General features: G+C 47.6%; 1 protein-coding gene across 1 annotated transcript in view; it reads right to left on the reverse strand.

Annotated features, from left to right (window-relative positions):
• The window catches only part of PLEC (plectin), a 647,147-nt gene that overhangs the window by 227,989 nt on the left and 396,702 nt on the right, over nt 1-22,456 (reverse strand). The window contains exons 36-39 of the mRNA XM_063924739.1: nt 19,567-19,638; nt 16,129-16,278; nt 6,179-6,351; nt 4,022-4,181 (exon numbers count right to left, since the gene is read on the reverse strand). Of these exons, the coding sequence (XP_063780809.1) occupies nt 4,022-4,181; nt 6,179-6,351; nt 16,129-16,278; nt 19,567-19,638 (555 nt within the window). The remainder of the gene's footprint in view (nt 1-4,021; nt 4,182-6,178; nt 6,352-16,128; nt 16,279-19,566; nt 19,639-22,456) is intronic.

Raw genomic sequence — 22,456 nt, forward strand, 5'->3', positions numbered from 1 at the left:
TATGTAGTATGATCAGGCCTCCTCTATGTGCAGTGACACAGGTATGTACGGTATACAGGTATGTAGTATGATCAGGCCTCCTCTATGTGCAGTGACACAGGTATGTATGGTATACAGGTATGTAGTATGATCAGGCCTGTATGTGCAGTGACACAGGTATGTATGGTATACAGGTATATAGTATGATCAGGCCTCCTCTATGTGCAGTGACACAGGTATGTATGATATACAGGTATGTAGTATGATCAGGCCTCCTCTATGTGCAGTGACACAGGTATGTACGGTATACAGGTATGTAGTATGATCAGGCCTCTATGTGCAGTGACACAGGTATGTATGGTATACAGGTATGTAGTATAATCAGGCCTCCTCTATGTGCAGTGACACAGGTATGTATGATATACAGGTATGTAGTATGATCAGGCCTCCTCTATGTGCAGTGACACAGGTATGTATGGTATACAGGTATGTAGTATGATCAGGCCTCCTCTATGTGCAGTGACACAGGTATGTACGATATACAGGTATGTAGTATGATCAGGCCTCCTCTATGTGCAGTGACACAGGTATGTATGGTATACAGGTATATAGTATGATCAGGCCTCTATGTGCAGTGACACAGGTATGTACGGTATACAGGTATGTAGTATGATCAGGCCTCCTCTATGTGCAGTGACACAGGTATGTATGATATACAGGTATGTAGTATGATCAGGCCTCCTCTATGTGCAGTGACACAGGTATGTATGGTATACAGGTATGTAGTATGATCAGGCCTCCTCTATGTGCAGTGACACAGGTATGTACGATATACAGGTATGTAGTATGATCAGGCCTCCTCTATGTGCAGTGACACAGGTATGTATGGTATACAGGTATGTAGTATGATCAGGCCGCCTCTATGTGCAGTGACACAGGTATGTATGGTATACAGGTATGTACTATGATCAGGCCTCCTCTATGTGCAGTGACACAGGTATGTATGGTATACAGGTATGTACTATGATCAGGCCTCCTCTATGTGCAGTGACACAGGTATGTATGGTATACAGGTATGTAGTATGATCAGGCCCCCTCTATGTGCAGTGACACAGGTATGTATGGTATACAGGTATGTAGTATAATCAGGCCTCTATGTGCAGTGACACAGGTATGTATAGTATACAGGTATGTAGTATGATCAGGCCTCCTCTATGTGCAGTGACACAGGTATGTATGGTATACAGGTATGTAGTATGATCAGGCCGCCTCTATGTGCAGTGACACAGGTATGTATGGTATACAGGTATGTAGTATGATCAGGCCTCCTCTATGTGCAGTGACACAGGTATGTACGGTATACAGGTATGTACTATGATCAGGCCTCCTCTATGTGCAGTGACACAGGTATGTATGGTATACAGGTATGTAGTATGATCAGGCCGCCTCTATGTGCAGTGACACAGGTATGTATGGTATACAGGTATGTAGTATGATCAGGCCTCCTCTATGTGCAGTGACACAGGTATGTACGGTATACAGGTATGTAGTATGATCAGGCCTCCTCTATGTGCAGTGACACAGGTATGTATGGTATACTGGTATGTAGTATGATCAGGCCCCCTCTATGTGCAGTGACACAGGTATGTATGGTATACAGGTATGTAGTATGATCAGGCCTCCTCTATGTGCAGTGACACAGGTATGTATGGTATACAGGTATGTAGTATGATCAGGAACGCCTCTATGTGCAGTGACACAGGTATGTATGGTATACAGGTATGTAGTATGATCAGGCCTCCTCTATGTGCAGTGACACAGGTATGTAAGGTATACAGGTATGTAGTATGATCAGGAACGCCTCTATGTGCAGTGACACAGGTATGTATGGTATACAGGTATGTAGTATGATCAGGCCTCCTCTATGTGCAGTGACACAGGTATGTACGGTATACAGGTATGTAGTATGATCAGGCCTCCTCTATGTGCAGTGACACAGGTATGTATGGTATACAGGTATGTAGTATGATCAGGCCTCCTCTATGTGCAGTGACACAGGTATGTAAGGTATACAGGTATGTAGTATGATCAGGAACGCCTCTATGTGCAGTGACACAGGTATGTATGGTATACAGGTATGTAGTATGATCAGGCCTCCTCTATGTGCAGTGACACAGGTATGTACGGTATACAGGTATGTAGTATGATCAGGCCTCCTCTATGTGCAGTGACACAGGTATGTACGGTATACAGGTATGTAGTATGATCAGGCCTCCTCTATGTGCAGTGACACAGGTATGTATAGTATACAGGTATGTAGTATGATCAGGCCTCCTCTATGTGCAGTGACACAGGTATGTATGGTATACAGGTATGTAGTATGATCAGGCCTCCTCTATGTGCAGTGACACAGGTATGTATGGTATACAGGTATGTAGTATGATCAGGCCTCCTCTATATGCAGTGACACAGGTATGTATGGTATACAGGTATATAGTATGATCAGGAACGCCTCTATGTGCAGTGACACAGGTATGTATGGTATACAGGTATGTAGTATGATCAGGCCGCCTCTATGTGCAGTGACACAGGTATGTACGGTATACAGGTATGTAGTATGATCAGGCCTCCTCTATGTGCAGTGACACAAGTATGTATGGTATACAGGTATGTAGTATGATCAGGCCTCCTCTATGTGCAGTGACACAGGTATGTATGGTATACAGGTATGTAGTATAATCAGGCCTCCTCTATGTGCAGTGACACAGGTATGTATGGTATACAGGTATGTAGTATGATCAGGCCTCCTCTATGTGCAGTGACACAGGTATGTATGGTATACAGGTATGTAGTATGATCAGGCCACCTCTATGTGCAGTGACACAGGTATGTATGGTATACAGGTATGTAGTATGATCAGGCCGCCTCTATGTGCAGTGACACAGGTATGTATGGTATACAGGTATGTAGTATGATCAGGCCTCCTCTATGTGCAGTGACACAGGTATGTATGGTATACAGGTATGTAGTATGATCAGGCCTCCTCTATGTGCAGTGACACAGGTATGTATGGTATACAGGTATGTAGTATGATCAGGCCTCCTCTATGTGCAGTGACACAGGTATGTATGGTATACAGGTATGTAGTATGATCAGGCCTCTATGTGCAGTGACACAGGTATGTATGGTATACAGGTATGTAGTATGATCAGGCCTCCTCTATGTGCAGTGACACAGGTATGTATGGTATACAGGTATGTAGTACGATCAGGCCTCCTCTATGTGCAGTGACACAGGTATGTATGGTATACAGGTATGTAGTATGATCAGGCCTCCTCTATATGCAGTGACACAGGTATGTATGGTATACAGGTATATAGTATGATCAGGAACGCCTCTATGTGCAGTGACACAGGTATGTATGGTATACAGGTATGTAGTATGATCAGGCCTCCTCTATGTGCAGTGACACAGGTATGTATGGTATACAGGTATATAGTATGATCAGGCCTCCTCTATGTGCAGTGACACAGGTATGTACGGTATACAGGTATGTAGTATGATCAGGCCGCCTCTATGTGCAGTGACACAGGTATGTATGGTATACAGGTATGTAGTATGATCAGGCCTCCTCTATGTGCAGTGACACAGGTATGTATGGTATACAGGTATGTAGCGCAATGACATGGGTATGTATGGGCAGCACGGATGGTGTAGTGGTTAGCATTACTGCCTCACAGCACTGAGGTCATGAGTTCAATTACCACCAAGGCTCTAACTGTGTGGAGTTTGTATCTTCTCCCCGTTCTTGCGTGAGTTTCCTCCCATACTCCAAGAATATACTGGTAGGTTAATTGGTTCCCAACAAAATTAGGCATGAATGTGTGCGTGTACATGTTGTAGAGAATATAGAGTGTAAGCTCCACTGGCGCAGGGACTGATGTGAATGGGCAAATACTCTCTGTACAGCGCTGTGGAATATGTGTGCGCTATATATAAATAACTGGTAGTAATAATAATAATGTAGTATCGCAGGCTGTACCTGCGCTTCCTTCTGGGTGTCTCCCATTTGGTACATGGACCTGTTGGTTCTCCAGAGCTCTGCCAGCTGTCTCTCGGTGGCACTCATCCAGTCGTGGAAAGCATCCAGCAATTCTTGGAAGTTCTGGGCGGCGGGGGTGATTCTCTCCAAATGCCGGTGTCTGTAACAGGAGGGGGAACAGAAAGTGAGCAGGTGCGGGCTATGGAGACTGACTGAAACAGGCCTTCAGGTGTGGGCTATGGAGGGTGACTGAAACAGGCCTTCAGGTGCGGGCTATGGACTGAGACAGGCCTTCAGGTGCGGGCTATGGGGAGTGACTGAGACAGGCCTTCAGGTGTGGGCTATGGACTGAGACAGGCCTTCAGGTGTGGGCTATGGAGACTGACTGAAACAGGTCTTCAGGTGCAGGCTATAGAGAGTAACTTAGACAGGCCTCCAGGTGCAGGCTATGGAGAGTGACTGAGACAGGCCTTCAGGTGTGGGCTATGGAGACTGACTGAGACAGGCCTTCAGGTGCAGGCTATGGAGAGTGACTGAGACAGGCCTTCAGGTGTGGGCTATGGACTGAGACAGGCCTTCAGGTTTCGGGCTATGGAGAGTGACTGAGACAGGCCTTCAGGTGTGGGCTATGGAGAGTGACTGAGACAGGCCTTCAGGTGAGGACTATGGAGAGTGACTGAGATAGGCCTTCAGGTGCGGGCTATAGAGAGTGACTGAGACAGGCCTTCAGGTGAGAACTATGGAGAGTAACTGAGACAGGCCTTCAGGTGTGGGTTATGGAGAGAGACTGAGACAGGCCTTCAGGTGCGGGCTATAGAGAGTGACTGAGACAGGCCTTCAGGTGAGAACTATGGAGAGTGACTGAGACAGGCCTTCAGGTGTGGGTTATGGAGAGAGACTGAGACAGGCCTTCAGGTGCGGGCTATAGAGAGTGACTGAGACAGGCCTTCAGGTGAGAACTATGGAGAGTGACTGAGACAGGCCTTCAGGTGTGGGTTATGGAGAGTGACTGAGACAGGCCTTCAGGTGCGGGCTATAGAGAATGACTGAGACAGGCCTTCAGGTGCGGGCTATAGAGTGACTGAGACAGGCCTTCAGGTGCGGGCTATGGACTGAGACAGGCCTTCAGGAGCGGGCTATAGAGTGACTGAGACAGGCCTTCAGGTGCGGGCTATGGACTGAGACAGGCCTTCAGGTGCGGGCTATGGAGAGTGACTGAGACAGGCCTTCAGGTGCGGGCTATAGAGTGACTGAGACAGGCCTTCAGGTGCGGGCTATGGAGAGAGATTGAGACAGGCCTTCAGGTGCGGGCTATGGAGAGAGACTGAGACAGGCCTCCAGGTGCGGGCTATGGACTGAGACAGGCCTTCAGGTGCGGGCTATGGAGAGAGACTGAGACAGGCCTCCAGGTGCGGGCTATGGACTGAGACAGGCCTTCAGGTGCGGAGAATGGAGAGTGACTGAGACAGGCCTTCAGGTGCGGGCTATAGAGAATGACTGAGACAGGCCTTCAGGTGCGGGATATGGAGAGAGACTGAGACAGGCCTCCAGGTGTGGGCTATGGACTGAGACAGGCCTTCAGGTTCGGGCTATGGAGAGAGACTGAGACAGGCCTCCAGGTGCGGGATATGGACTGAGACAGGCCTTCAGGTGCGGACTATGGAGAGTGACTGAGACAGGCCTTCAGGTGTGGGCTATGGAGAGTGACTGAGACAGGCCTTCAGGTGCGGGCTATGGAGAGTGACTGAGACAGGTCTTCAGGTGCGGGCTATGGAGAGTGACTGAGACAGGCCTTCAGGTGCGGGCTATGGAGAGTGACTGAGACAGGCCTTCAGGTTCGGGCTATGGAGAGAGACTGAGACAGGCCTCCAGGTGCGGGATATGGACTGAGACAGGCCTTCAGGTGCGGACTATGGAGAGTGACTGAGACAGGCCTTCAGGTGTGGGCTATGGAGAGTGACTGAGACAGGCCTTCAGGTGCGGGCTATGGAGAGTGACTGAGACAGGCCTTCAGGTGCGGGCTATGGAGAGTGACTGAGACAGGCCTTCAGGTATGGACCGTGTAGGATCACGTAGTGGACTATGATGATAAGTACTACCTGAGGGACAGACAGAGCTGGAATACTGCTCATTAGTCTCCTAGGCCGGGGAACCCACCTCTCCTCCGCGCGATGGAGCAGACTGTCCCAGCGATCCTGCAGCTCTGACAGGGGGCTTCTCTGTTCCTTCTGCCCGGCTCCCTCTATGGGAAGGGGCTGACACGCTGAGCTCTTCCCCTGGAACACTCGCTCTATACGGGGCCTCCTCTCCTGCAGCAACCTCTGGAGAAGCTGCAAGAACAAGACCCCCACCATCATGTCACTGTCACACAGAAGCTTACACGGCATGTCATCACTCATCATATTGGTGGGATGTAATGACCAACGCCTGTCACTGACAGGGGGTCTCAGTCCCGAGCAGCTGGAAGATCTCTGGATATGTAATAAGTGGTGAGAAGCCGCCGTGTATAATGAGACACGATGCACAGCTGCATAGGGGCCCTCATTCAGACCTGATTGTAAGCAGGCAATTTTTGCACTGCTGCGACCAGATAATCGCTGCCTACAGTGGAGGGGGTAATCGCTGTGCAGGGGTGCGAACGGATGTGCAGAGAGCTGCACAAAGAAAAGTTGGTGCAGTCTCTGCACAGCCGCTGCATTGATCCGGACCGATGCTGACGTCAACGGATGGGCACCCTGCGTTCTCCCGGACACTCCTAAAAAACGGTCAGTTGCCACCCACAAACGGCCTCTTCCTGTCAATCTTCTTGCGATCACCAGTGCGATCGCTTTCTTCGTAAAATCCGTTGTTGTCCGGCAATCCCCATCGCCCGACATGCCTGCGCATTGCGGTGCATACGCATGCGCAGTTCAGACCCGATTGCACCGCTGCAAAAAAAGCTAGCGTGCGATCGGGTCTGAATGAGGCCCATTCTGCGGTTATTACATGTTCCTTATATAATACCATCCTTGGAATGATTAATGCATAGTGTTAGAGGATAATATAAATAAGATTTTACTCACCGGTAAATCTATTTCTCTAGTCCGTAGTGGATGCTGGGAACTCCGTAAGGACCATGGGGAATAGTGGCTCCGCAGGAGACTGGGCACAACTAAAGAAAGCTTTAGGACTACCTGGTGTGCACTGGCTCCTCCCTCTATGACCCTCCTCTATACCTCAGTTAGGATACTGTGCCCGGAAGAGCTGACACAATAAGGAAAGGATTTTGAATCCCGGGTAAGACTCATACCAGCCACACCCATCACACCGTATAACTCGTGATACTATACCCAGTTAACAGTAATATAACTGAGCCTCTCAACAGATGGCTCAACAATAACCCTTTAGTTAAACAATAACTATATACAAGTATTGCAGACAATCCGCACTTGGGACGGGCGCCCAGCATCCACTACGGACTACGAGAAATAGATTTACCGGTGAGTAAAATCTTATTTTCTCTGACGTCCTAGTGGATGCTGGTAACCCCGTAAGGACCATGGGGATTATACCAAAGCACCCAAACGGGCGAGAGAGTGCGGATGACTCTGCAGCACCGAATGAGCGAACTCTAGGTCCTCCTCAGCCCGGGTATCAAACTTGTAGAATTTAGCAAATGTGCTTGACCCCGACCAAGTAGCTGCTCAGCAAAGTTGTAAAGCCGAGACCCCTCGGGCAGCCGCCCAAGAAGAGCCCACCTTCCTTGTGGAATGGGCTTTTACAGATTTAGGATGCGGCAGTCCAGCCGCAGAATGTGCAAGTTGAATCGTGCTACAGATCCAGCGAGCAATAGTCTGCTTTGAAGCAGGCGTACCCAACTTGTTGGGTGCATGCAGGATAAATAGCGAGTCAGTCTTTCTGACTCCAGCTGTCCTGGAAACATAGATTTTTAGGGCCCGGACTACGTCCAGCAACTTGGAATCCTCCAAGTCACGAGTAGCCTCAGGCACCACAATAGGCTGGTTCAAATGAAAAGCTGAAACCACCTTTGGGAGAAATTGGGAACGAGTCCTCAATTCCGCCCTATCCTTATGAAAAATCAGATAAGGGCATTTGCATGACAAAGTCGCCAATTCTGATACACGCCTGGCCGACGCCAAGGCCAACAGCATGACCACTGTCCACGTGAGGTATTTTAGCTCCACGGATTTAAGTGGTTCAAACCAATGCGACTTCAGGAAATCCAACACCACGTTGAGATCCCACGGTGCCACTGGAGGCACAAACGGGGGCTGAATATGCAGCCCTCCCTTAACAAAAGTCTGAACTTCAGGCAATGAAGCCAGTTCTTTTTGGAAGAAAATGGACAGAGCTGAAAACTGGACCTTACTGGAACCCATTTTAGGCCCATAGTCACTCCTGACTGTAGGAAGTGCAGAAATCGACCCAGTTGAAATTCCTCCGTTGGGGCCTTCCTGGCCTCACACTAAGCAACATATTTTCGCCATATGCGGTGATAATATTTTGCGGTCACATCTTTCCTAGCCTTAATCAGCGTAGGAATGACTTTATCCGGAATGCTCTTTCCTTTAGGATCCGGTATTCAACCGCCATGCCGTCAAACGCAGCGGCGGTAAGTCTTGGAACAGACAGGGCCCCTGCTGCAGCAGGTCCTGTCTGAGCGGCAGAGGCCATGGGTCCTCTGAGATCATTTCTTGAAGTTCTGGGTACCAAGATCTTCTTGGCCAATCCGGAACCACGAGTATAGTTCTTACTCCTCTCCTTCTTATTATTCTCAGTACCTTGGGTATGAGAGGATCTTGGAACACATACACCGACTGGTACACCCACTGTGTTACCAGAGCGTCCACAGCTATCGCCAGAGGGTCCATTGACCTGGCGCAATAACATCCTAGCTTTTTGTTGAGGCGGGACGCCATCATGTCCACCTGTGGCCCTTCCCAATGGTGTACAATCATTTGGAAGACTTCTGGATGAAGTCCCCACTCTCCCGGGTGGAGGTCGTGTCTGCTGAGAAAGTCTGCTTCCCAGTTGTCCACTCCGGGAATGAACACTGCTGACAGTGCTAACACATGATTTTCCGCCCATCGGAGAATCCTTGTGGCTTCTGCTATTGCCATCCTGCTTCTTGTGCCGCCCTGTCGGTTTACATGGGCGACCGCCGTGATGTTGTCTGACTAGATCAGCACCGGCTGGTTTTGAAGCAGGGGTCTTGCCTGACTTAGGGCATTGCAAATGGCCCTTAGTTCCAGAATATTTATGTGTAGGGAAGTCTCCTGACTTGACCATTGTCCTTGGAAGTTTCTTCCCTGTGTGACTGCCCCCCAACCTTGAAGGCTGGCATCCGTGGTCACCAGGACCCAGTCCTGTATGCCGAATCTGCGGCCCTCTGGAAGATGAGCACTCTGCAGCCATCACAACAGCGACACCCTGGCCCTTGGAGACAGGGTTATCAGCCGATGCATCTGAAGATGCGATCCTGACCACTTGTCCAACAGATCCCACTAAAAGATCCTTGCATGGAACCCTTCCGAATGGAATTGCTTCGTAAGAAGCCACCATCTTTCCCAGGACTCGCGTGCAATGGTGCACCGACACCTGTTTTGGTTTTAGGAGGTCTCTGACTAGAGATGACAACTCCTTGGCCTTCTCCTCCGGGAGAAACACTTTTTTCTGTTCTGTGTCGAGAACCATCCCCAGGAACAGTAGACGCGTTGTAGGAACCAGCTGCGACTTCGGAATGTTCAGGATCCAGCCGTGCTGTTGTAGCACTGCCCCAGCTAGTGCTACTCCGATCAACAACTGTTCCCTGGACCTCGCCTTTATAAGGAGATCGTCCAAGTACGGGATAATTATAACTCCCTTCCTTCGAAGGAGTATCATCATCTCTGCCATTACCTTGGTAAATACCCTCGGTGCCGTGGACAAACCAAACGGCAACGTCTGGAATTGGTAATGACAGTCCTGTACCACAAATCTGAGGTACTCCTGGTGAGGGGGGTAAATGGGGACATGCAGGTAAGCATCCTTGATGTCCAGTGATACCATGTAATCCCCTTCGTCCAGGCTTGCAATAACCGCCCTGAGCGATTCCATTTTGAACTTGAACCTTCGTATATAAGTGTTCATGGATTTCAAATTTAAAATGGGTCTCACCGAACCGTCCGGTTTCGGTACCACAAACATTGTGGAATAGTAACCCCGTCCCTGTTGAAGAAGGGGTACCTTGACTATCACCTGCTGCGAATACAGCTTGTGAATTGCCTCCAGCACTGCCTCCCTGTCCAAAGGGAGCCGTCGGCAAGGCAGATTTGAGGAAACGGCGAGGGGGAGACGTCTCGAATTCCAGCTTGTACCCCTGAGATACTACCTGTAGAATCCAGGGATCCACCCGTGAGCGAGCCCACTGGTCGCTGAAATTCTTGAGACAGGTCCCCACCGTACCTGGTTCCGCCTGTGGAGCCCCAGCGTCATGCGGTGGACTTAGAGGAAGCGGGGGAGGACTTTTGTTCCTGGGATCTGGCTGTATCTGCAGCTTTTTCCCTCTACCTCTGCCTCTGGGCAGAAAGGACGCGCCTTTAACCCGCTAGTCTTTCTGGGGCCGAAAGGACTGTACCTGATAATACGGTGCTTTCTTTGGCTGTGAGGGAACATGGGGCAAAATGTTGATTTCCCAGCTGTAGCTGTGGAAACGAGGTCCGAGAGACCATCCCCAAACAACTCCTCACCCTAGTAAGGCAAAACTTCCATGTGCCGCCTTTTAGAATCAGCATCACCTGTCCACTGCCGAGTTCCTGGCAGAAATGGACATTGCGTTTATTTTAGATGCCAGTCGGCAATTATCCCTCTGTGCATCTCTCATGTATAAGTCTGCGTCTTTAATATGCTCTATGGTTAGCAATATAGTGTCCCTGTCTAAGGTACAGAGAATCTGACCACGCAGCTGCAGCACTGCACATTCATGCTGAAGCAATAGCTGGTCTCAGTATAATGCCTGAGTGTGTATATACAGACTTCAGGATAGCCTCCTGCATTCTATCTGCAGGCTCCTTTAGGGCGGCCGTGTCCTGAGACGGTAGTGCCACCTTCTTTGACAGACGTGTGAGCGCTTTATCCACCCTAGGGGATGTCTCCCAACGTGACCTATCCTCTGGCGGGAAAGGGTACGCCATTAGTAACCTTTTAGAAATTACCAGTTTCTTATCGGGGGAAACTCACGCTTCTTCACACATTTAGTTCATCAGATGGGGGAAAAACCACTGGAAGCTTTTTTCTCCCCAAACATAATACTCATCGTCGTCGACACTGGAGTCAGTATCCGTGTCGACATCTGTGTCTGCCATCTGAGGTAGTGGGCGTTTTAGGGCCCCTGATGGCTTTTGAGACGCCTGGGCAGGCACGGGCTGAGAAGGCGGCTGTCCCACATCTGCTATGTCGTCAAACCTTGTATGTAAGGAGTTGACACTGTCACGTAATTCCTTCCACATGTCCATCCACTCAGGTGTCGACCCCGCAGGGGGTGACATCACATTTATCTGCATCTGCTCCGCCTCCACATAAGCCTCCTCATCAAACATGTCGACACAGCCGTACCGACACACCGCACACACACAGGGAATGCTCTGACTGAGGACAGGACCCCACAAAGTCCTTTGGGGAGACAGAGAGAGAGTATGCCAGCACACACCAGAGCGCTATATAATGCAGGGATTCACACTACCCACAGTGATTTTTCCCTTATAGCTGCTATAATACACAGATTTGCGCCTAAATGTAGTGCCCCCCCTCTCTTTTTAACCCTTTGAGCCTGAAAACTACAGGGGAGAGCCTGGGGAGCTGTCTTCCAGCTGCACTGTGAAGAGAAAATGGCGCCAGTGTGCTGAGGGAGATAGCCCCGCCCCTTTTTCGGCGGACTTCTCCCGCTCTTAGAATCATAATGTGGCAGGGGTATTTTACACATATATAGCTTATTAGGCGATATTATGTGTGATTTGCCACTCTTAAGGTACTCTAATTGCTGCCCAGGGCGCCCCCCCCCAGCGCCCTGCACCCATCAGTGACCGGAGTATGTGGTGTGCACAGGGAGCAATGGTGCACAGCTGCAGTGCTGTGCGCTACCTTAATGAAGACCGGAGTCTTCTGCCGCCAATTTCCTGGACGTTCTTCTTGCTTCTGGCTCTGCAAGGGGGACGGCGGCGTGGCTCCGGGACCGGACGACCGAGGCTGGGCCTGTGTTCGATCCCTCTGGAGCTAATGGTGTCCAATAGCCTAAGAAGCCCAAGCTAGCTGCAAGCAGGTAGGTCCGCTTCTCTCCCCTAAGTCCCTCGTAGCAGTGAGTCTGTTGCCAGCAGATCTCACTGAAAATAAAAAAACTAAAATATACTTTCTTTTCTAGGAGCTCAGGAGAGCCCCTAGTGTGCATCCAGCTCGGCCGGGCACAAAATTCTAACTGAGGTCTGGAGGAGGGTCATAGAGGGAGGAGCAGTGCACACCAGGTAGTCCTAAAGCTTTCTTTAGTTGTGCCCAGTCTCCTGCGGAGCCGCTATTCCCCATGGTCCTTACGGAGTTCCCAGCATCCACTAGGACGTCAGAGAAATACAGGTTGAGTATCCCTTATCCAAAATGCTTGGGGCCAGAGGTATTTTGGATATGGGATTTTTCCGTATTTTGGAATAATTGCATATCATAATGAGATATCATGGCGATGGGACCCAAGTCTAAGCACAGAATGCATTTATGTATCATATACACCTTGGGGGTCATTCCGAGTTGTTCGTTCGTTGCCGATTTTCGCTATGCTGCGATTTGTTGCTAACTGCGCATGGTACGCAGAGCGCATGCGCTAAGTTATTTAACACAAAAATTAGTAGATTTGCTGGTGTTCGTGCGGCGCTTTTCAGTCGCACTGCTGATCGGTGAATGATTGACAGGAAAGGGGCGTTTTTGGGTGGTAACTGAGCATTTTCCGGGAGTGTGCTAAAAAACGCAGGCGTGTCAGGGAAAACGCGGGAGTATCTGGAGAAACGGGGTAGTGGCTGGCGGAACGCAGGGCGTGTTTGTGACGTCAAACCAGGAACCAAACAGTCTGCAGTGATCGCAATCTAGGAGTAGGTCTGGAGCTACTCAGAAACTGCAGGAAAAGATCTTACAGCAATTCTGCTAATCTTTCGTTCGCTATTCTGCTAAGCTAAGATACACTCCCAGAGGGCGGCGGCCTAGCGTGTGCAATGCTGCTAAAAGCAGCTAGCGAGCGAACAACTCGGAATGAGGGCCATTATACACACAGCATGAAGGTAATATTTTTTATAACTTTGTGCAATAAACAAAGTGTGTGTACATTCACACAATTCATTTATGTTTCATATACACCTTATACACACAGCCTGAAGGTCATTTAATACAGTATTTTTAATAACTTTGTGTATTAAACAAAGTTTGTGTACATTGAGCCACCAGAAAACAAAGGTTTCATTATCTCACTCTCACTCAAAAAAGTGCGTATTTCGGAATATTTGGATATGGGATACTCAACATGTAATGCAATATACCAGCCTATTACATACTGTATCATGTTCCATTCCGTACCCGACCGATTGTAGGATTATATGTCATCCAGAGGCGGAACTACCGGCAGTGCAGGCAGTGCACTGCACTGGGGCCCGCCTCTGTCCAGGGGCCCAAGCATGTAATGAGTCAAACTGACTCATTACATGCCGCTGTGCGCTGCAGGCAACCGCTGCCCGCAGCGCACAGCCGCCCGGAGATAGGAGCTGAGCAGCGGTACAGACGGGGGAAGGAGGAGGGAGCCGGAGGACGGAGCCGCAGCAGCGCTTTGTTACTGGTGGAGGCGCTGCTGCTGCTGCTCCTCTGCTTCCCTATAGGCTGTCTTCCGAGAACAGCCTATAGGGAAGCAGAGGGGCAGCAGCGCCTCCACCAGTAACAAAGCGCTGCTGCGGCTCCGTCCTCCGGCTCCCTCCTCCTCATTCTCTACTGCCCGGGAATCGTCGTCTGACGCAGCTGCACCGAGGAACCTGAGGGTAAGTATAATTCTTCTTTCTTTCTTTTCTTTTCTTTCTTTCTTTTCTTTCTTTTCTTTCTTTTCTTTCTTTTTTTCTTTCTTTCTTTCTTTCTTTCTTTCTTTCTTTCTTTCTTTTCTTTTCTTTCTTTCTTTCTTTCTTTCTTGTGCCTGCCTGCCGCAATGTGTAAAAAGGGGGGACTACCTGCCGCAATGTGTAAAAAGGGGGGACTGCCTGCCGCACTGTGTAAAAAGGGGGGACTGCCTGCCGCAATGTGTAAAAAGGGGGGACTGCCTGCCGCAATGTGTAAAAAGGGGGGACTGCCTGCCGCAATGTGTAAAAAGGGGGGACTGCCTGCCACTATGTGTAAAAAGGGGAATCTGCCTGCCGTAATGTGTAAAAATGGGGACGCTGTCTGCCGTAATGTGTAACAAGGGCACGCTGTCTGCCGTAATGTGTAACAAGGGCACGCTGTCTGCCGTAATGTGTAACAAGGGCACGCGGTCTGCCGTTATGTGTAAAAAGGGGTAATCTGCCCGACGCTATGTGTAAAAATGGGGAATCTGCCTGCCGTAATGTGTAAAAAAGGGGGGCTGCCTGACGCTATGTGTAAAAATGGGGAATCTGCCTGCTGCTATGTGTAAAAAGGAGGAATCTGCCTGCCGTAATGTGTAAAAATGGGGACGCTGTCTGCCGTAATGTGTAACAAGGGCACGCTGTCTGCCGTAATGTGTAACAAGGGCACGCTGTCTGCCGTAATGTGTAACAAGGGCACGCTGTCTGCCGTAATGTGTAACAAGGGCACGCGGTCTGCCGTTATGTGTAAAAAGGGCACGCTGTCTGCCGTTATGTGTAAAAAGGGCACGCTGTCTGCTGTAATGTGTAAAAAGAGGAATCTGTTCGCTGTAAGGTGTAAAAGGGTCTCTACCTGGTGTAGTGGTGCTACTGTGCGGCGTAATTTGAATAATGGAGACTACTGTGTTGGTATTATTTTGTGGCCACACCCCTTCCCCACGAAGCCACGCCACTATGTATTTTTGCGCGCGCCTACGGCGCGCACTGCCCCCGGGGTGGACTTGGATGGGGGGGGGGCCCAAAGCATTTTGTCGCACCTGGGCCCACCGCTTGCTTGTTCCGCCACTGATGTCATCATAAGGGACTGGTGCTCACGTTATAGCACAAGCAGTGTGATGTACACTCTCTACATCATTGTGTCATGTAGTATAGGAGTCACACACTGGTCCCAATGTGCATTCTGAGTGGGAATGGATGGCAGACTGAACGCAAGTGTGACAGTATGTGAGCTTGGATGCGTGCACATACAGATATGTCCTCTTACAAATTTGCTCCATGCTATACAAGTCGCGTTACACATTTTGTGCGCCTTTTAAAATGATATGCGGCATGCCTATATTCTGTGTGTGATTGCGGCTGTATCTGCATCTGAAATGAAACGCTAACAATGTTTTCCAGAAAAACACTGTAGCATTGCATTTTGTATACAGATACAGCCGCAGTCACACACAGAATATAGGCATGACGCGTATCATTTTAATCAACGGAAGCTGCTCCTCCGTGCTTCTGCATTACATGGCGTCTAAGATGCATTTTCGGGGCAAAAGATGCACAAAAAGACGCTCGGCGCTACCGAGTCCCACCATGGCATGGCGCGACTTGAAGGGCAGTTTAACGTGACTGCAGCAAGGATGCAAGAAGACACATCTGTAGCTCTGAGACTGAAAATCACAGAAAAGGGTGAGTAAAAAACACAGATAGAGTCCAGAAAATAAATATGAAGTGATAGCCCTGTAATCCCCCCATAGAGCATCACACACCTGTATGACGGGGCTTATGTACTGTATGTCTCCCTGTATTACAGCCTGCTCTGCGCTATACTGTGTAGGGAGCACGCTCCCCTATGGTGCCTTAGAGAACGCAGCCGTGGTGACAGAAGAGCGACACTCAGATGAACCTATGCTGCACCCTTTTCTCCCCAGATGACCAGACTTCCACTCTCTGAAGAATGGTGCACAGGAAGAAGGTGCTGTAACCATAGCAACCAGACAGGCATGCCCCTAGAGCTGATCTCACCTTCTGTTCCTGGAGCTGGGCCTTCACCACTTTAGCCTCAGAGGATGGAGGTTTCTGGGCCTCCGTCAGTTCCTCCATTTCAGACACCCAGCTGCGTACAGTGTCCAGGTTGTCTGGTGGTTCTGGCAGAGCGAGGGCATGCTGGGAAACCTGGGGAAGAGAGACGCTAAGGGGTCACAGATGTAAATGTTTTATTACTGCGTGTTATTACTGGGGCATGTTATACTGCGTGCTATTAGTGTGTGTTATTACTGGGGCATGTTATTACTGGGGCATGTTATTACTGCGTGCTATTACTGTGTGTTATTACTGGGGCATGTTATTACTGCGTGTTATTACTGCGTGTTATTACTGGGGCATGTTATTACTGCGTGCTATTACTGTGTGTTATTACTGGGGCATGTTATTACTGGGGCATGTTATTACTGCGTGCTATTACTGTGTGTTATTACTGGGGCATGTTATTACTGCGTGCTATTACTGCGTGTTATTACTGGGGCATGTTATTACTGCGTGCTATTACTGTGTGTTATTACTGCGTGTTATTACTGGGGCATGTTATTACTGCGTGCTATTACTGCGTGTTATTACTGGGGCATGTTATTACTGCGTGCTATTACTGTGTGTTATTACTGCGTGCTATTACTGTGTGTTATTACTGGGGCATGTTATTACTGCGTGCTATTAGTGTGTGTTATTACTGCGTGTTATTACTGGGGCATGCTATTACTGCGTGTTATTACTGGGGCATGTTATTACTGCGTGTTATTACTGGGGCATGCTATTACTGCGTGTTATTACTGGGGCATGTTATTACTGGGGCATGTTATTACTGGGGCATGCTATTACTGCGTGTTATTACTGGGGCATGTTATTACTGGGGCATGCTATTACTGCGTGTTATTACTGGGGCATGCTATTACTGCGTGTTATTACTGGGGCATGTTATTACTGGGGCATACTATTACTGTGTGTTATTACTGGGGCATGTTATTACTGCGTGCTATTAGTGTGTGTTATTACTGCGTGTTATTACTGGGGCATGTTATTACTGGGGCATGTTATTACTGCGTGTTATTACTGGGGCATGCTATTACTGCGTGTTATTACTGGGGTATGTTATTACTGGGGCATGCTATTACTGCGTGTTATTACTGGGGCATGTTATTACTGGGGCATGCTATTACTGCGTGTAATTACTGGGGCATGCTATTACTGCGTGTTATTACTGGGGCATGTTATTACTGCGTGCTATTAGTGTGTGTTATTACTGCGTGTTATTACTGGGGCATGTTATTACTGCGTGCTATTACTGTGTGTTATTACTGCGTGTTATTACTGGGGCATGTTATTACTGCGTGCTATTACTGTGTGTTATTACTGCGTGTTATTACTGGGGCATGTTATTACTGCGTGCTATTAGTGTGTGTTATTACTGCGTGTTATTACTGGTGCATGTTATTACTGCGTGTTACTACTGGGGCATGTTATTACTGTGTGTTATTACTGGGGCATGTTATTGCTGTGTGCTATTACTGCGTGTTATTACTATGTGTTATTACTGGGGCATGTTATTACTTTGTGCTAATACTGTGTGTTATTAATGGAGCATGTTATTACTGCGTGCTATTACTGGGGCATGTTATTACTGCATGCTATTACATTACTGTGTGTTATTACTGGGGCATGTTATTACTGTGTGCTATTACTGTGTATTATTACTGTTTGTTATTACTGGGGCATGTTATTACTTTGTGCTATTACTGTTTGTTATTACTGTGTGTTATTACTGTGTGTTATTACTGGGGCATGTTATTACTGTGTGTTATTACTGGGACATGTTATTACTGTGTGTTATTACTGCGTGTTATTACTGGGGCATGTTAAACTGTGTGTTATTACTGGGACATGTTATTACTGCGTGCTGTTACTGCGTGTTATTACTGGTGCATGTTATTACTGGGGCATGTTATTACTGCGTGTTATTACTGGGACATGTTATTACTGGGATATGTTATCACTGCGTGTTATTACTGGGGCATGTTATTACTGTGTGTTATTACTGGGGCATGTTATTACTGTGTGTAATAATTACTGGGACATGTTATTACTGTGTGTTATTACTGCGTGTTATTACTGGGGCATGTTAAACTGTGTGTTATCACTGTGTGCTATTACTGCGTGTTATTACTGGGGCATGTTAAACTGTGTGTTATTACTGGGACATGTTATTACTGCGTGTTATTATTACTGGGGCATGTTATTACTGTATGTTATTACTGGGTCATGTTATTACTGCGTGCTATTACTGTGTGTTATTACTGGGGCATGTTATTACTGTGTGCTATTACTGGGACTTGCTATTACTGTGTGTTATTACTGGGGCGTGTTATTACTGTGTGCTATTACTGGGACTTGCTATTACTGAGTGTTATTACTGGGGCATGTTATTACTGTGTGCTATTACTGAGGCATGTTATTACTGTGTGTAATTACTGGGGCATGTTATTACTGTGTGCTATTACTGGGGCATGTTATTACTGTGTGTTATTACTGGGGCATATTATTACTGCGTGCTATTACTGCGTTCTATTACTGGGGCATGTTATTACTGTGTGTAATTACTGGGACATGTTATTACTGTGTATTATTACTGGGGCATGTTATTACTGTGTGTAATTACTTGGGCATGTTATTACTGCGTGCTATTACTCGGGCATGTTATTACTGTGTGTTAAACTGTGTGTTATTACTGGGACATTACTGCTTGCTATTACTGCGTGTTATTACTGGGGCATGTTATTACTGTATGTTCTTACTGGGACATGTTATTACTGCGTGTTATTACTGGGGCATGTTATTACTGTGTGCTATTACTGGGGCATGTTATTACTGTGTGTTATTACTGGGGCATGTTATTACTGTGTGTAATTACTGGGACATGTAATCACTACGTGCTATTACTGGGGCATGTTATTACTGGGGCATGTTATTACTGCGTGCTATTACTGGGGCATGTTATTACTGTGTGTTATTACTGGGGCATGTTATTACTGCATGTTATTACTGTGTGTAATTACTGGGGCATGTTATTACTGTGTGTAATTACTGGGACATGTTATCTCTGCGTGTTATTACTGGGGCATGTTATTACTGCATGTTATTACTGGGGCATGTTATTACTGTGTGTTATTACTGCGTGTAATTACTGGGGCATGTTATTACTGTGTGTTATTACTGGGACATGATATCACTGTGTGTTATTACTGGGGCATGTTATTATCACGTGTATATTACCACTTTAGTGTTTTATTACTGTGATCGGCCTGCTGTGCATATGAGGCACCTACAGATAAGTGTAGAAAGTGAACGGAACGCGGTATAACTGCCAGTCGCTCAGGGCACATATAGGATATGAAGGCTCCATAGCACACTGACCGTCTTGCTGAAGGAGTCCCATTGTCCCATTCGGTACTGAGTCTCTGTCTGGGCCTCTCGACTGGTCTGGACCTGTGTAAACACATATAGATCTCATATGTGAAATATTCCAAATACATGAAACAAAGGAATCTGATTGGCAGCCGTTATGCTGCATCACTATAACAGAACAAGTGTCCAACGAAGGGGAGTATCTAGCAACGTACTATGGATTAGGAAATACCTCCGGTGAGTTGCCCCTCAGTCCTTAGCGGAACTGTGTTCCTACTTCTTAGTTATAACTAGACCTAGCATTGTCCCAAAGCTGAACCCTACTCCACATGCGTATTATCCTCCTTACAGTGTACTTATTTTCCCACATGCCGGGCGATCACAGTAAGCCGGTATATACGGCAGTAGGGCCAGCCAGAGGCATCTCTTAACTAAATGACACCTGGTGTGGCATCCCCTGAGTGTTGCTGTGCACAATAGACGCACAACCCAAAAAGGGGCGTGGCTTTGCAGGGGGTGGCATCACATTCCAATCTCCCATTTTCTTCACATTGGGGGTCCAGGAGATGTGGGTTGCGATCAGAGACTGCTGTGCTGTGGTACTGGCTCCTACACTGTGACAGGAGCCAGGTGCTGCAAGTAATACTACAGTGCCACTCGGCCAGTTATCACAGTAACCCGTTATACGTGGCAGTAGGGCCAGCCCGGCTGAGCTGAATGTGAGAACCATGCCACAATCCAGTCCCCTGCTTTCTGGAGTATTTTCAGCTAGTCCACGAGGCTGGCGGAGCGGCAAAAGAACCTGTCCGGCAATGGACATATATGTACACCCTGGTCTCCTCATACTTTGAATAGTTTATATAATAGATAATAATTATTAACACTATATGGTCTATAGCAGTGATTCCCAAACTCAGTCCATAGGAACCCCTAACAGTTCATGTTTTCCAGATCTCCTAGTTGGTGCACAGGTGTACTCATTACTGGCTGACAGATTTTAAAACATCAACAGGTGGAGCTAATTATTTCACTTGTGATCGCGAGGAGATAACATAAGTGGTCAAGAAAAGGTTACACATCCCATAACAAATATAAATTCATAGTACAACCAGTACTAGACATAACTGAGCTTTCTAAGCAAACATTCTCCAACCTCATGGTAAGACACCTGTCTCTGCTTGCAGGTAGCTTCTCTCTGGTCCAGTGCGCTGATTTAGCGCTCAGACCCACATGCGCAGCAGACTTGTTGTGGCCGCAGCTCTAGTAATATTGAATTTACGTACTACTGCTATTGTGATCATGATTGGAGCCACTGGCTATGGGAACTTCTGGGCAACTGAAAAACCCCCTTGTGTTTGCCTATGCAGTGATAGTTGCTCCTTTATATTACAATTGGATTGTAAAGAAGGAAACTTTCCCACAGGTCTGATGCAGATAGAAGAAAATGTTATGAATTAATTTTTTTAGTTTCGTGTTTTTTTTTCTTTCTCTGCATAATGCTAATGGAACAGTAGACCTACATATTCCAGCATACATGGCAGCCTTTGGCTGGGAGAGCATGCTGGTGCCTGTGGTTCAGCAATAGTGGGAGGAACAAGGTAGAAGAAAACAGATGTAGACCCCTACACATAAAACTATAAGATTCTTAATCCCAGATCCTAGTTGTCTTTAAATATTTTTTATCTGTTTTAAACCTTTCTTATGTGCGTGTCCACACAGTGCATGCATGTACAGGCTCACCAGATCACGTATGTGCGTGATCCGTGTGACTGGTGAGTCAGTATGACTGTAGGGGGTAAGTTTATTAAGAATCATGTTTGGCCCATTTGCTATTCTCGGGGGAGTTTAGGATTTTCTTCAGTCTCTGAGATTTACTAAATATAATCACGGGAGTAAAATCATGATTCTATCTGCAAAACATGGGTTAACCTGCAAATACGATTCAATAAACCATCAAACCAACTCGCATGTACTTTACATAAAAAACTACACAACCTGGAAATTTACTAAGAATTGTGTTTAGAAACACGGAGCAAACTTGGCCCGAAATACTCTTTCTAAATAGAGGTCATCCTGAGAAGCGCTTCTGCTGAAGCCTGCACAGGTTAGTGAGATCTGTGTCCCCAAGCGAGCCATGCGAGGGGACACGGCACACTACTTGGGGTTCCCGGTCACTTAACAAAGAAAATGACACAAAAAAAACCCATGAAAAACTCATGTCGACCTTTTTTCATGTCGACCTAATGGCCGTGTTAACCTATTTCTAGTGCCTATTTCTAGTGGCCTAGCCACTGTCGACCAATACCCTAATGGGGATCGACCTAGACACTGTCGATCCTGAGTCCCATACCTGCATAAACAGCCCCAGGCTCTTTGAGTTGGCCCTAGTTAAAAAAAAATACACGGGCCAAAATGCGAATGGGGTCACCCTTGTTTAATGAACCAGCACAAGGCTCTTGGGGCTGGCCCTGATTCTAAAAATGTGGTGGAAAAATGTGTATTGTTTTTAGAACCAGCACCAATTGAATTGTTCCGCGCTCTCCAGTCTCTCCCAGGCCTCACCCATACTCTTTGCTGGTGGGTGCGAGGTTGATAGCTTTATTTAAAAAAGTCAGATTTAAATAATAATTGTCTTTTACAGAAGGACTACAGGTCCCAGCAAGCCTCCACCGCATGCCGGTACTTGGAGAATCACAAGTACCAGCATGCAGGACATTAAGGGCCTGCTGGTACCTATAGACCCCCTGTAAAAGAAATATTAAAATAAACACAGAACACCCACACCACAGATAGTAAAAGTGTAATGCACTCACATATACTCACCGTGTCCCTGGGGCCGGTCAGTCCCCTTGTCCAGTAGAATCCGCTACATGGGATATACATACTCACCTGATCCTGG

This window comes from Pseudophryne corroboree, chromosome 5 (assembly GCF_028390025.1).
Source record: "Pseudophryne corroboree isolate aPseCor3 chromosome 5, aPseCor3.hap2, whole genome shotgun sequence".
In the NCBI taxonomy this organism is placed as follows: Eukaryota; Metazoa; Chordata; class Amphibia; order Anura; family Myobatrachidae; genus Pseudophryne; species Pseudophryne corroboree.